Raw genomic sequence first — 16001 nt, forward strand, 5'->3', positions numbered from 1 at the left:
TTTGTCATGTCTTCTCCGTGATCCAGCAGGTAAAACCATAGGGTACCCCGTGGCGTATACCTCCCGGGGTTCTATTGTATATGAACAATAGAACGCCTTTTGTTAATAGTTGAGACGTGTGCTGGTACACGTGAGGAGCTGGATAAATCAGATAGATCGTCCCTCAATTGTTAGAGGTCCTGGGACAGTTTTTCCACAGCTGAGATGATGGAAGGGGTGAGATTGTCTTCGAACTCTCGGAGTTTATGAACCATTTCATCCACTGTTAGTGGTACTATGTCATTCCAGGTTACTGTTGCCAATGAATGGGCATATGATGACGGTGCATTCCGTGTAAGTTTTCGCCACATGGGTCGTGTGCATTCAACTTCATCTGGATCTATAGGTGTATCCCCGTTATTCGGCTTGATGTGATAGAGCATCTCTACGATGGCCGATTCCCTCAGAGACTGGATGCCTTTGTCTATAGTAGTCCACTTGGCCGAATGACTCATAACATCGTCCTTGTACGGAAACCTTTCTTTCACAGCTGCCAAGAGCCGCCTCCAAAGGCTGAGGGACTTTTTCTCTCTTGCAATTGCTTTGTCAATTCCCCCTTCTCTAGCAAGTGATCCCAGCTGCTTGGCTTCTGTATCTTCTAGTTCGTGACCATCAGCCCCATTGTCCCAGCATCGGAGTAACCAGGTGATGATGTGCTCCCCTGGTTGACGGGTAAAATCTTTTCGCATATTCCGCAGCTCGGTTGAGGTCCGAGGTTGAGAAGTTACCTCTTCTTCTTCTTCTTCGTCATGTGATGATGACTCCTGATCAGATTCTGGACCAGGTGGTGAATTCATTGGTTCTTCATCTCGCTTCACCCTTTTTGCCTCCTTTTTGCTTGTTCTCTTGCGTACAGGGGCAACCGATATTGGTACGAATTGGTCCTCTGGTTTGGCTGCAGTGATTATCACTGTGGTTTGAGTAGCGACTGTACTTGTTGCTGGGGGTGGTGTAGCTGCTGTGCTTGGAGCTGGGGTAACCGCGCTGTCTGTTGCAGTTGAAGTTTGAGCAGCTGCTGTACTTGTCACTGGGGTAGCTGCGCAGTTCATTGCAGCCAAAGTTTGAGTAGCGACTGTCGCTTTGCCCTCAGATCCGCCGACATTCTTTTCCTTTTGAAGGTGCTGGATAGTGTTGAACAAGGCCCTGTAAGCATAGGCCAAGCCCCAGCACGTTGCCGTGATTTGTCCATCTCTGGTATGGCCAGAATGACCACACACCTCATTTAAGTGTTTTACTAATTCTTCTGGATTTTGCAGTTGTTCGGTAGTGAAATTCCAAAGTACTGGAGGGGCCCACTGACCTAGATACTTGCCCATACTATCCCACACACCCTGCCACTCATGGCTGTCCAGCCTCTGGGAAAATCTCTCGGTCCTCCTACATCGTCGTTTGACCCCAGACAAGACCCAAACCTGACTCTACTTAACTCTTGAAATCAGTAGTGGGCAAAACACACTCTGTATGCGTGTGAGCATGGTGATTCCCATCACCATCAGCAAACAAGTCTCAACAGCATTAAAATGCCATTCAAAAAATTCAAAACTCTCAAATGTAAATGGTCTGGGGGGACGACTGGGAGGGTAAAAGAATGTCTCCTTCACAGGTTGAGCACCTGAGAAGGAGAAAAAAGATGTGTAATTGCTAAGCACCTCCATCATATACCTCCCAAAGTATAAAGGTGGTGACCACACTGGGAACATAAACCAGATCAGTTTCATGATCAATGATTCTATTGTATTACAAGTCATTACCATAAAGTACAATGGGACAAAAACCATAGCCCAAGCCCCACACTTAAAAAACACTAATACAGCAAATACCGGATGGACGTAAGATATGATATACTGAAACTGTGAGATCAAGAGGAACAACCTTGAGAGCCAATAAATCAGCATTGTGACGAGTGACTATCAATCCAGACAGATCTGTTCTTATCTCAAGCCCTCGTGCCCCACGTTGGGTGCCAAAAAAGAACTGTCGTGGTTTAAACCCAGTCAGGTAACTTGTTCACTCACTCCCAGTGAGTGGTGCCGAGCTGACAACAATCGAGGTCCGTGTCCGTCTCCCCCCCACCGGGGTTCTCCCCCACTCCCGGAGGAACGGGGAGGAGGATCGAAAAAAAGTGCAACTCCCACGGGTTGAGACAAGAACAGTCCAGCAACCAAAGTACACAAATCACCACCGCTACTATCAACTACAACAATGATAAGGGAAAATAACAAGGGAAGAGAATACGATACCACCGGCCAAGAAGACGAGTTCCACCCGGAAGCCTGTGTCCTTCCGGGTAACTCCCAGTCACCCCCCACCCCGGGCATGACGTGCTGTGGTATGGAATACCTCCCTGGCTAGCCCGAGTCAGGCGCCCCATCTCTGCTTCCTCCCGGCTTCCCCTCCTCCCTGGCAGAGCATGAGCCTCACAAAGTCCTTGGTCAGGGTAAACATCACTTAGCAACAACTGAAAACATCGACTTCACCAACACTGTTCTCAGGCTGGACCTCAAAACACAGCACTGCACCAGCTAGCACAAAGGAAAAAAAAAAAAAAACCAAAAAAAAAACATGACTGCTACTGCTGAACCCAGGACAACAAGCCAGTCATAGGAAGAAAGCCAGACTTGGAAATGGTTCCAAACCAGATCTTTAAGGTGAAGGAATAGGGTGGGGAAACAAAAGTCCTTGGTGTCAACTGAAGCTCTGGAGACCTTTGTCACAAAACCAGCAGCTAAACATCCTGCCAAAGCTACTTCCAGCTGACAAAGTCCCTCAGGGCGTTCTTCACCTCCCTGTTCCTGAGGCTGTAGATCAGGGGGTTCAGCATGGGCACCACCAGCGAGTAGAACACAGCAAAGACCTTATCCGTGCTCAGGCTGCTGCCAGACCCTGGTCGGAAGTTCAGGGCGAGGATGGACCCGTGGAAGATGGTGACTCCAGCCAGGTGAGAGGTGCACGTGGAGAAGGCTTTGTACTGGCCCCGAGCAGAGCTGATCCTCGAGACAGCAGCGAGGATGAAGGCATAGGAGACCAGGACGGCCAAGATGGTCACCATCTCCACCAGCCCACCAAGGACAAATATAAGACACCTATTGACACGTGTGTCAGAGCAGGAGAGGGTCAGAACAGGCGTGATTTCACAGTAGAAGTGGTTGACCTTGGCTGGCTGGCATAAAGGTAGGCTGAAGGCAAACTCTGTGTGCACCCAGGAGTTCAGCAGGCCAAGCACATAGGAACTGGCCACCAGCAGCATGCAGAGCCGGTGGGACATGATGGCCGAGTACAGCAAAGGCTTGCAGATGGCCATGTAGCGGTCGTACGCCATCGCAGCCAGGAGGAAGCACTCGGTGGTGCCAAAGGCTATGAAGAAGTAAAGCTGGGTTGCGCAGCCAATGACAGAGATTGTTTGCTTCTCCATCAGAAGGTTCATTAACATCCTCGGTGCCACCACCGATGAGTAGCAAGCATCGAGGAGAGATAAGTTGCTAAGGAAAAAGTACATGGGGGTCTGCAGCTGAGCGCTGCTCCTGATGAGCACAACCACGCCCAGGTTCCCCACCAGCATGATGAAGTAAATGAGGAGGAACAGGATGAACAAAGGCGCTTGCAGTTGCGGGTTGTCCGTCAGTCCGACAAGAGTCAGCTCTGTCACTTGCTTGCTTTGGTTTTCCTCAGCCATCTTCTCCTAAAGCACTGTAAGCTGTATTCATAGAGCCATAATAAACAGTTAATGGAGACACTCAGCACCTAAAAAGCCCATCAATCCCCAGGGTTTGGATGGCAAACCCTCTCCTTATCAGAGATCTGCTTCATTTGCATCAACATTCATCAAAAAACAGTTTAGCAAAGCAATGAATGTTTTATTCTGGTAGCAGTCACTCTGCCAAGTGTTTCCTATTCCATTCATTCTAAAACACATCTCCCTGATGTATACTCATGGTATATATCACACTCCAGGGTAACCCTCCCAAGTTCTAACAAAGAAAGTGTAAAAGAAGGGGTTCAGTGCTTCCTGTAAAGAATTACTGACATCAATAATGAAAATCTCACACTAGACCATGTCTTTTTAGAGGTGACATGGTCTAGTGTGAGATGTCCCTGCCCAAGCCTGAGAGGTTGGAACTAGCTGAACTTCAGGTGCTTTCCAACCCAAACCAGTCTGTGATTCTGTAATTCTAGGACTTAGAATCATAGAATCAACTGAGTTGGAAAAGACCTTTCAGATCATCAAATCCAACCTTTGAAGAAGAATAGAACGTTTGGCATCTTAGGAAGCCTTCCCCATAGAGGTTTTCCTTAAAGGTGATTTTGCTTGCACACTGTAGATGAAACAGGAAAACCCCATTTATTCTTCAGTAACTTTTCATCTGTTTTGCTATTTCAGGGTTATTCTTCTATTTGGTATATAGAAATGGTGAAGTGCCATCATGAGGGAGAAAAGAAACCAGTAAAACCAAAAAATGGCACAACAAATCTTTTCCTTTTTATCAACTTTTCCTACACCTCCTCTTTCTAAAATCCATATTTAAGAGTTCTATGAAAATACACCATGGCATCCTGCCTTTTAATCACAGAATCAGGGAGGGATATGGAGCAGCCTCCACAGGGGTCCACAAGGAACCACTGTAACATAAACACTTGGAAGAGACCAAGAAAAAAGACAGGAAAACTGTTGGGAATAGCAGATCAATATTAGCCTAAGATCATGGAAAGCACTGTGCTGCTCATGGGGTGTGCGTCACTGTCAGCAAATCTCTGCAGTGCAATGAGCACAGCTTTCCCATCAGCAGTCACTGTAAAACTGGTATCAAAGAGCCTGGCTTATATTCAGAAAGGAAAATCAGATAAACCATTTATCCCTATGGAAGAAGCACATGGGGTTTAGCTCTATGTACAACCTGCAGCATGACAGAATTAATCAGGGTGGGATCACCGGCATTGCAGTGATAAAGGATTTATTATAACTGGTATTTTAGCTGCTATCTACTGCTATTAAAAAATAACCAAACCATTATAACTGGTTCAACACCCTTCACAAAATCCACGTGCTCTGTGATCTTCCTTCTTCTGGTGTTCTCTTGCTCTGCCATGAAATAAACAGTTCCTCATGGTCTGTCTAATAAAGATACAAACCAGAACAATCAAATTCCTCTCCCTCATCTCTAAAGGATGAAACCATTCTCCTGCTATCCTGCTTCCTGCAAGGAATTATGCATTGTATTGCACAAGGAGACACTGGCACAGGGTGCCCAGAGAAGCTGTGGCTGCCCCATCCCTGGCAGTGTTCAGGGCCAGGTTGGACACAGGGGCTTGGAGCAAGCTGCTCCAGTGGAAGGGGTCCCTGCTCTTGGCAGGGGTTAGAACTGGATGAGCTTTAAGCACCCTTCCAACACAAACAATTCTGGGATTCTATGATACTATATAGCCCCTTAAAATTATAAACTACCTCCTAGCTCCAGCAATAAAACAAATCTGGATGTCCCCTTGTCCTTACCAGTGACAGCTTGGTTCTTCTTCCTTGCTTCACATTAAGTTACGACAGATGACGAGGACACTTATATGCTCTCTCTGTCCCCCCTGATGGTGTAATTGCTTTATAACCCTTCTCTCTAATCCACTGAGACCTCCGAGGTGCTTTGGCTGAGAAGTGTTTTGCAGAACTTCCTTTGGGAGAAGTGCAATTATTATTATATTACTCTGTCATACATATATGTGTGTGCATGGGGGGGGTGCATAGATGGATGACAGAGGAATATGAAAATAAAATATAAAATAAATTAAAAAATGGAATAAAAAAATAAAATGATTAAGAATTAAAAATAATACAAATAAAATATAACTTTAAAATTAAACATAAAAAGCAAACAAAAATGTATATTAAAATAAATTAACTTAGCTAAAATAAAGAATAGACTAGAATAATAAATTGAAATAAAATAATATGAAATATTAAAATAAATAAAAACTAAACTGAAAACTAAACTAAACCAAACCAAATTGAAATAAAGCTGGTCTTCCTGCATGGATCCTTCTCCTTGGAGAGGGGCTTTGGACCAAGGCCTGTAGGGACAGGCCAAGGGGACAGGCTTTAACCTGCCCGAGGGGAGACTGAGATGAGCTCTGAGGCAGAAGCTCTTCCCTGTGAGGGTGCTGAGGCACTGGCACAGGGTGCCCAGAGAAGCTGTGGCTGCCCCATCCCTGGCAGTGTTCAAGGCCAGGCTGGACACAGGGGCTTGGAGCAAGCTGCTCCAGTGGAAGGGGTCCCTGCCCGTGGCAGGGGTTGGAGCTCGATGAGCTTTAAGGTCCCTTCCAGCCCAAACCACTCTGGAATTCCAGGATTCATCTCGTGATCCTAGATATCCATATAAATACACACATGCACACAGATTTCCATTGCTGGGACACAAACAGGCATTTCTGGGCTGTGATTCATGTGCTTTGCTTTAGAGACTGGAGTTACAACAGAGTGAATTACACATAAAGGTGCCTGTTTCTTATGGGTGGGGAGAAATACCCACTTGTTGAAAGATTTACTTGAGCAAGAACATAGTTTATCCCAACTTTAAAGTTGTTTACTTGTATTTTTTATCTGGGTTTGCTTCTTTAAGAGGGAGCCCTTCAGGATATCCACATCAGTCTCCATTCTTTAACTTACTGGTGAATTATGTAAAAGGCCTACTTCTGAATCAGCTTCAAGAGCTGGGAAATCCAACACTGATGATTCAATCACTGCTGAAACAATGGATATTGACCCAACCTGTGATTAAGTTCTTTACATTTGCACACCGTCTGCAAAAGAACAGCAAAGACAAGGCTCAAATTGCCCAAAGTCTTCCAGGTAAATTAGCACCAACACTGTGAGATTTCAAAGGACCAAACACCTTCAGCTTGACCTGAAATTTCACTTGTAGGAACCAAGTTTTGGGTGGGAAAGCTTTATTTAAGAGTGCCACAAGCCTTATCATGAGAAAGTACAGTGGAGACTTGTGTGATTGAGTTATTAACTGATTCTATGATGTCCTGTGGTCCTTTGGGTCTATTCCGTTCTCACCCAGGCTGGTAGGCACTGGGTTTCAGAGACACTCCAGAAGAAGAGAGTTTCTGGCTCTTCTTTTGAGTTCACCTCTGAACCTTGGCAACCTGGAAACCCATGCCCAGGGTAGTCCATGCTGTCTCTGTAGTGACTGAAGAGAGCAATGTGATGAACAGGATGAATCAAGGTGTCCGGAGGAGCTGTTTGTGCACATTGACCATTGGTGATGAATGAGGTTGGGCTTCATCTCACCCACCTTCATCTAGGCAGGTGTTACATGCCAAATCAGTGTCAGATACCTTATAAATGAGAGAGAAATTACAGAGTAATCACCTCAATACACCTTCACAGAGACCTCCGTGCTGCAATGAGTCCTGCTCAATAACAGCAACAAGGAAACACCCTCCTGGTCACCAGCTTCCTCCATTCACTGCCTTCTCCCAACTGCTCTCAGGAGGGCAGCCTTCACCTCCCTGTTCCTTAGGCTGTAGATCAAGGGGTTCAACGTGGGGGTCATGATGGTGTAGAACACCGTGGCCATTTTGTTCTCATCCAAGGCAAAGGTGGAGCTGGGGCGCAGGTACATGAGCAAGATTGCCCCATAGAACGTGGTGACGACCATCAGGTGGGATGTGCAAGTGGAGAAGGCTTTTCTCCTGCTCTCCTTTGAGTGGATCCTCAGGACAGAGGGGAGGATGTAAGCATAGGAGATAAAGATGATGGTCATGGTGCTGAGACAGTTCATGCTGACGAGAGCAAGGATGACCCCCTCGTAGGAGTGGGTGTTGGAGCAGGAGAGAGGTAAGAGTGGGGCAATGTCACAGAAGTAGTGGTTGATAACATTGGAGTGGCAGAAGGACAAGGTAAAGATGAAAGTGGTGTGGGTCACCGCATGGAAGACACCAACAGCATAGGAACCAGCCACAAGCCACCAGCACATCCATCCACACATGATGGTGGGGTACATGAGGGGTTTGTAGATTGCCACATACCTGCCATAGGCCATCACAGCCAGCAGGAGGCACTCAATGACCCCAAAAATGACAAAGGCCAGGTTGGACGAGGCCTTGGGTGATATGATTTAGCCTAAGGTGTCCCTGCCCACGGCAGGGGGGTTGGAACTAGATGATCTTAAGGTCCTTTCCAACCCTAACGATTCTATGATTCTATGAAAGATGCAGAGCTGGGCTGCACATCCCAAGAAGCTGATGGTTTTCTCCAGTGTCAAAGTCTGCACCAGCATTTTGGGGATGATGACGGAGGAGTAGCAGATGCTGACAAAAGCCAAATGGCTGAGGAAATAGTACATGGGGGTGTGAAGGTGAAGATCAGTCCTGAACAATACAATGATCCCAAAGTTCCCCAAAAGGGTCAGCATGGACATGGCCAGGAAAGCCATGAAAAGGGGGACCTGGAGGTCTGGGTGGGTGGTCAGCCCCAAAAGAATGAACTCATGCACATCAGTGTGATTGACGGGTGTCATCCTCTGTAATGCATCAACCTGCAGGAGATAGGCAAAACAGACAATGATGCGGGCAGCTCAAGAGGACCCTCAGCTTCCTCGGTGTCAACAAAGGGAAGCAGAACCCATCCTGCTAGAGGGTCAGTTGGACTCTGGATAGCTCTTGGAAGAGATTTGAGCTCTTGGACGAGCCAAGCCTCCATCTAGTGGCTACAAGAGGGTCTTAAAACCAAACCCTCAAGCTCAACAGTGAGAGCACCCACCTGGGTTTAGCTCAGCATTTCATCTCTCCTCTTTCTGCCTTCCTTGGGACATTTAATACAGGAGGAAGGTCAATAACTGGGCAATTCTTGGAAGCTGGGTTGGAACTGGATGATCTTAAGGTCCTTTCCAACCCTAACTATTCTATGGTCGAGGTTTAGCCACAGATGGCAACTAAGCCCCACACAGTTCAGCAATAACTAAAACACCCGGGACTTATTAACACCATTTCAGCACCAATCCAAACCATAGCCCCATAGTAACTACTATGAAGACAATATGCTCTATCCCAGGCCAAACCAGCACAGACATTGACTGCATTTTGGGTTTTCCTTAGGAAATGACAGGTACATTTGGAAAATAATTGCTGTTTTCTAAAATGAACCCACATGGAACAATTCCACTTGAAGAAATCCTTTTCCTGTTGACTTTCACTTCCTTTTGCAAAGCGAAGCAGAGCAGAAGTGTGGGCATTTTAAAGCTGAGAAGAACACAAAGTTTTCAGCAGACACAGTCCATAAGAAAGGAAATTTAAGGTGGCACAGTGATGATGGAGAAACCTGGAGGGTCCATGCAGCTCCTTCAGCAACTGGGATGAGTTTGGCTGCTCCTCCAGATGATGACTGAGGCCACGTTCATCTCCAAGCAGATCTTGAGAGTGGGTTTTAGCAGCCTTTCCTTAGAAGCTGCACTGAGGGTGATTTGCTGTTGCATCTTGCAAAGGCAGACAAGTGCCCTCTGTAGTTTCTATTGTTCAAGATGTATTTATACTCATTTCTGAGACCTTGGAAGTGTTCCAGTCCATGAAGGTTGACAACAAGCGAAATCCACCCAGAGCATCAATCTCTTCATCTCCAGGTGCACTAATAAAGCTCAGGAACAATATGCTGTAAATATGTGGATTTAAGGAGATGTCTTCCTCCTACTCCCACATTGAGGAGAGGGAGTGAGTGAATCATGTCTACATGATTCACCCCTGATTATTCTCATGACTTTATCAACTGGCTTTCCTAATGCTACTTAAAGAGAATTTCAGCAACACAGAGAGTTCCTGCAACCATTCATACTCTTACAGTTGCCCCTTGTTATCATCTTCCTGTGAAACCCATTCCAAATGTTGATTTTTGCCTTTGCTGACTTGACTAAGACAGTAATTGTCCCCACACCAAGTTTTTACCATTTCCTTGGGGTTTTTGTTTCATTTTCCTATGAGCAGTGGTGAGAAGAGAAAGGAAACAGCAACCACCTGAATTCAAATCAACAGGAGAACTGCAGTAGTACCTAAACAAAATTCTTTTGACTGATATCTGTCCAGTAGGTCCAAGTGTTGTGACACGTATTACCCACCATACTGTGGTCTTGGTGTATGGATTCATGGAACACTTCCCTGTCTAATTTCTTCAAGAGATTTTAGTTTATGGAGCTGGAGATGTCGCTGTATTAGTTTGTTTCATAGAATCCCAGACTGGTTTGGGTCAGAAAGAACCTTAAAGCTCATCCAGCTCAAACCCCTGCCACGGGCAGGGACCCCTTCCACTGGAGCAGCTTGCTCCAAGCCCCTGTGCCCAACCTGCCCTTGAACACTGCCAGGGATGGGGCAGCCACAGCTTCTCTGGGCACCCTGTGCCAGCGCCTCAGCACCTTCACAGGGAAGAGCTTCTGCCTAAGAGCTCATCTCAGTCTCCCCTCTGGCAGACATTGCTCCCTCTTATTATAAAAAGAACCCACATTGATAAGGCTGTTTTCTGACACAGCTTTCCCAAAGAGGACCTGAGGACATGAAGAAGAAATGCCACTGCTTCAATGAAGGTGAGGCTCTGCTTTGTGTTGATGTTACCTCCTGTGACTTCCTTCTGCCACCGAGTGATGGGAGAATTCCAGCCTGCTTTGGGTTGGAAGGGAGTTTAAAGCTCATCCAGCTCCTACCCCTGCCACGGGCAGGGACACCTTCCACTAGAGCAGCTTCCTCCAATTCCCTGTGTCCAACCTGGCCTTGAACACTGCTAGGGATGGGGCAGCCACAGCTTCTCTGGGCACCCTTCAGGTTCAAGCCATTCTCCTTGGCCTGTCCCTACAGGCCCCTGTCCAAAGCCCTTCTCCATCTTTCTTGTAGCCCATTTAGCCACTGGTGCTTATCATGGTGCTTATGGTATGTTTAAGGAACCTTGCAAAATAAGAGACGAGAAAACTCACAAGGACAGATGAACCTAACCACTGGCCCTGAAATAGTGATATTCATTTTAAAATGTAAAGAATATTTCTACAAAGAAATATTCTGTTGACGGAGAATGGATCTTCGCTGAGTCTTCCGGTCCTGACACTCATCTGGTGGGGTAAGATTTTAATTCTCATCTTTAATCCTGTAAAGATTTAGTTGTTTTATTCTGAACCTTCATGTTATCAGGGACAGAAACCTGTAATTCACACTTTTTTTTTCATGAGGGTGAGCAGCTTAACTTAGTGCCTAACTTAGACAACCGGAGTTGAGTGAGTTTGGCTTAGCAGAGCTCAATGGTCTCATCATGGTGTTGATTCCTCCTAATCGTATATTCTCTTAATAGTACTAAGGGAATAACATCTTCAGACCCAAATTTTGCTCATGGTCTCCTGGCATCACCTCCCCAAGGTTTCCAAGACTGTAATATTAAACTCTTCATGTCCTGAATGAGTTTTAGGGTCATGCAGCACCCCTTCCCTTCTCCTTCCTTAATTCCCAGCAAATTAAAGGCTTTTTTTCCTTCATCTCAATGACTTTTCCAAAATCACCAAAGGAAAGCTACAGTACTTTTAGTCTTATATGAGTTATAGCCAGAAGCTGCTTCCAAAATCAGTGCTGTCTTCAGAGAAACTTGATCACAGGGGATCAAGGGCAGAGCTGATGGCTTGGTTTGTGTCACATCAATCCCTCTCTGCTGCTGTAGCCATTGGTCTCATCAAACTGTAGGTACCACAATGGGATTGAGTGATATAAATGGATCTGCTCAGAGGTGTTTGGGGAAGCTGGGATGCTCTCACTTCAGAAGGGGCCTCCTCTTTCCTTGGGCTGTGTAAGAGGGCAAGCTTAGAGGAGATGGCCACAGAGCAGTCCATTCCACTGTAGCTCCCTGGAAATGAATAGTGGGGATGCCCTTGATGCACAGGGTGCTAATTGTCAAGTTATCCCATTCCAGTTCAAATAAAGGCATGGTTTCCACTGTCCTGTATTTTCCAGGGTTTTTTCCTTCCTTGCCAGATACAAAAGCCCTGAATGGCAGAGCAGAATCACACCTCAGTAGCAGAGTTCATCCTCAAGGGTCTCAGTGACCAAGTGGAGATGAAGGCAGCCTTTTTTGTGCTGCTGCTGCTCATGTACACCATCACCCTTCTGGGCAACGCAGGGATAACTGTAGCCATCCGAGGTCACCCACAGCTCCACACATCCATGTAGTTCTTCCTGGGCAGCCTCTCCATTGTTCACATCTGCTTCTCCTCTGTGGTAGCCCCCAGGACTTTGGTCAACTTCCTATTGGAGAAAAAGACCATTTCCTTTGCTGGCTGTATGGGTCAAGCATTCTTCTACATCGTCTTTGTGACAACTGAGTCTTTCCTGCTGGCTGTCATGGCCTATGGCCAGTATGTGGCCATCTGTAACCCCCTGCTCTACTCCTCTGTCATGACTCGGAGGTTATGTGTGGGGCTGGTGGTAGGGTGCTATATTGGGGGTGTCCTGAACTCCATCATTCAGATGACCTTCATCATCAGGCTGCCCTTCTGCAGCTCCAATGTCATCAACCACTTCTTCTGTGATGTTCCTCCTCTCCTGGCTCTGTCCTGTGCCAGCACGTACATCAATGAGATGATCCTCTTCTCCTTGGCTGGTGTCATTGAGCTCAGCACCATCTCTGCCATTCTGGTCTCCCACGTCTTCATCTTCTTTGCCATCCTGAGTGTCCGTAATGCTGAGGGCAGGAAAAAAGCCTTTTCCACCTGCATGTCCCACCTGATTGTGGTGACCATGTTGTATGGAACAACCATCTTCATGTATTTACGCCCTAGCTCTAGTTACTTCCTGAACACTGACAAAGTGGTCTCTGTTTTCTACACGGTGGTGATCCCCATGCTCAACCCCCTCATCTACAGCTTGAGGAACAAAGAGATGAAGGATGCTCTGAGGAGAGCTGCAGAAAGAATCATAGTCAGGTTTTGAAAACCCTGATCCAGGGATGTGGGTAACATGAGGCTTTGTTCCAGAGGCTGTGGAGCCTCCACCCATGGCCATGTTCAGAAGCTGCCTGAATGAGGCCAGGAGCAACCTGATGTGACCATGACTAGTCACTGATGTGACTATGACCAGCAGGACATAGTTATGGCTCAGAAAGGACATCTAGGAGATCTCTGTTCCTATGACTGGCAAATTATACACATAAACATATATGTATATGTCTGTATATATATCAAAACACAATATTAAATGCATCCTAACCTCTGTATTTATATATAACACAATATATTCTTGTGTTAAACGTCAACACCAAAACCCACGATACTGATTTTCCTTGCCTCAGTTTAGTTGGGGTCTCAGTAATTTATAGGGTGGGGAGGGCCCAGCTGCTATGGGCTTTTCCCAGGAAGGATGGAAACCCAAGATCTAAATGGATGAACTGATGTTTTAATGCAGTTATGGAGCAATGGGATATTGTGCATGAGCCAAGTGAGTGAAATGCAAATTCTTCAACAGGTCTGTGTTTGGAACCACCCTCCTGAGTTAAATCACAGTCAAATTGTGCTTTGCCACCTCTTTTCAGGCAGCTGTAGAACTTCACCCTTTCATTTTCCTCCTCAAGTTCTGCCTTTCTCAAAGCCTTTAAGAGAAGCTCTAAGGAGTTTTCTAATTTATACCCACAGTGGTTTGTTAAAAACAAAGGCAAGAATGTTATCAGTAGAGTTTGCCGCAGGAGAGTTGCACTTTGGTTTGAGGCAATGGGGATTAAAGAAACCCAAAGCAAACATGGAAACACACCAGGACCCTGAAACAGCAGGAAAATCAAAGGTAATGAAAAAACCCAACCAAAAGTCCTTATTTCCTATGCAAGAAGTCATTCCTGGCACAAATTGCAGCTCCCCCATATCTTGGTTGCTATAAAGTCGCAACACCACCAGGGAAAACAGTCACCACAGGGTTTCCCCACACACCCAAAACTTCCCTATTTCTTTAGCAGCTCATCACTCAAAGGTGAGAGATGTCCCTGATCCAGTTGTGTTAACAAGCTCCTCTGGGAATGGATTTGGAGCTGATGGGCTGATAGGAAGGAGAAGGCTTGGCTGAGTCCTGGATGGGGATTTTCCACCTGTGGTCACTTGAGCTGTGGCATCACCAGTGGGAAAAACACTCTTTAATCCACGGGAAAATAACCCAAACAGGGATGTGACCCTGGCCAGCACTAAGAAATAAATATTCTTTTTTTATACTTTATTCTTTATTTATACTTTATTCTTTATCTGTTCTCTTTTATTCTTTATTTATTCTTATTCTTTAGTAAAGTTACCATCCTGAAGCTGACTCTTACTGTTGCCAGCAGGATATGACAGTATCCACATATGCCTGCTCTTTAGATGTCCATTTCCCCTTCAAAACTACATTTCATCTACTTCTGAACAAAATCCATTCCTTTTCCTGTGTGATTTTTGTTCCTTCTTGGTACCATTGCTCTCTGTGGTCACCTCCAAGAGGTGCAAAATGGTCACAGGAGTCCCTTTAGGTATCAAAAGGCAGAAGTTTTGAATAACTGTCTAGAAACTCATGGATCAGGATTTCTTATACAACACCACCACCTATTGGACGTTGCTGGGATAGTCACTCCTTTCATTTAAGATAAAACCACCTTTTTCTTACGTGCTGGGAAGCTTTGGGTAGCCAAGAGACTTGTTCTCAGAAAACTGAGAAATAATAGATAAATAAACTAAGGCCATCATGTTGCCTCTACAGTTGGCTGATCCTATGTAGACAGTTTATTTCCTGACCCTGTTAAGGCAATGTCAGATGGTATAACAGCTTCAAAGTCCTCTCACATTTAGAAATGATGTTTTAAACCCCACTTTTCCTAATGCAGTTCTTGGCTGAGGCTTCAGGTTGTATGAAATGTAGATTATTGTAGAATCATAGAGTGGTTTGGGTTGGAAAGGAGCTTGGTTCCAACCCCCTGCCATGGTCAGGGACACCGCACACTAGACCATGTCATCCAAGCCCCTGTGTCCAACCTGGCCTTGAACATTGCCAGGCATGGGGCAGCCACAGCTTCTCTGGGCACCCTGTGCCAGTGCCTCAGCACCCTCACAGGGAAGAGCTTCTTTGTTATATGTAACCTGAACTCCCCCTGTTTCACTTTGAACCCATCACTCCTTGTCCTGTCACTCCAGTCCCTGATGAAGAGTCCCTCTCCAGCATCCTTGTAGCCCCCTTCAGACACTGGAAGCTGCTCTGAGGTCTCCACACAGCTTCTATTCTCCATGCTCAGCAGCCCCAATGTTCTCAGCCTGGCTCCATATAGGAGGTGCTCCAGTCCCTGATCATCCTTGTGTCCTCCTCTGCACTTGATCCATGTCCTTCTGTTGTTGAGGATATCAAATTCACTCTGCCTTTTAAATGTTTTTTTTTCATTAAATAGCCTGTGCTATCCATACACAATCTGAAGTGCTAATTCATAGTGGTTTAAATGATTCCCTTCTCCATCAGTTGTTTCCTCTAGATCCACAGATCCCTCTCAGAAAGTGTCCCCATTGCACATCTTTACTCCTGACAAAGCCATCCCATATTTTATAATGAAAGCAAATCTCAAAACAGGTAAAATCTCAGCCTTTATCCCATGTAGGTGAAGGATTTAATTCCTTGTTGTTGATGGATGTAAATCACAGCCCTTTGGGCTGACCCTTGCCTGGTCTGACAGCTCCCTGGTGGTTAATGTGTAATCCCCTGACTTGTTTCACCCCTGGCTCTGTGAATACCACAAAGGACAAGGCTCTGGACGGGTAGATGCTGCATGGGGGAAGACAGAGCAGCATTACCCTTCTAGCTGGAGCCTGGAGAAGCTGGGAGTATTAAAACCCATTTCAAGTGGATCTGAGAGCAAAGAGGAAGAAATCCCTGATATGAAAACACTGCTTTGTCCTGTGGCATCCACAGGATCCAGAGGCCTTGTAGCAAACCTTACCTCCTCTGCTTTATTTCAGGGCAGC

General features: G+C 45.9%; 2 protein-coding genes and 1 pseudogene across 2 annotated transcripts; 1 reads left to right on the plus strand and 2 right to left on the minus strand.

The window, feature by feature from the left end:
• Positions 1 to 2782: 2782 nt before the first annotated feature.
• LOC133282473 (olfactory receptor 5AR1-like) lies at positions 2783 to 3712 on the minus strand. Its single transcript, XM_061478467.1, has one exon. It carries the CDS (start codon positions 3710 to 3712, stop codon positions 2783 to 2785), a length of 930 nt encoding a protein of 309 aa, XP_061334451.1.
• A 3781-nt stretch (positions 3713 to 7493) lies between these two features.
• Positions 7494 to 8108, minus strand: LOC133282474 (olfactory receptor 5AR1-like). Its single transcript, XM_061478468.1, has one exon. The coding sequence runs from the start codon at positions 8070 to 8072 to the stop codon at positions 7494 to 7496; it is 579 nt and encodes a 192-aa protein (XP_061334452.1). The 5' UTR covers positions 8073 to 8108.
• Positions 8109 to 12036: 3928 nt separating this feature from the next.
• On the plus strand, positions 12037 to 12975 carry LOC133282475 (olfactory receptor 5J3-like; annotated as a pseudogene).
• The last annotated feature ends 3026 nt before the right edge of the window (positions 12976 to 16001 follow it).

Source organism: Pezoporus flaviventris, unplaced genomic scaffold, assembly GCF_033815535.1.
Source record: "Pezoporus flaviventris isolate CSIRO_AGI_PZ_B2104156 unplaced genomic scaffold, CSIRO_AGI_Pfla_v1 ptg000123l, whole genome shotgun sequence".
Lineage (NCBI taxonomy): Eukaryota > Metazoa > Chordata > Aves > Psittaciformes > Psittacidae > Pezoporus > Pezoporus flaviventris.

Coding starts and splice junctions, on each gene's coding strand:
- LOC133282473 (XM_061478467.1), bottom strand. CDS start 3,712: ATGGCTGAGGAAAACCAAAGCAAGCAAGTGACAGAGCTGACTCTTGTC.
- LOC133282474 (XM_061478468.1), bottom strand. CDS start 8,072: ATGGCCTATGGCAGGTATGTGGCAATCTACAAACCCCTCATGTACCCC.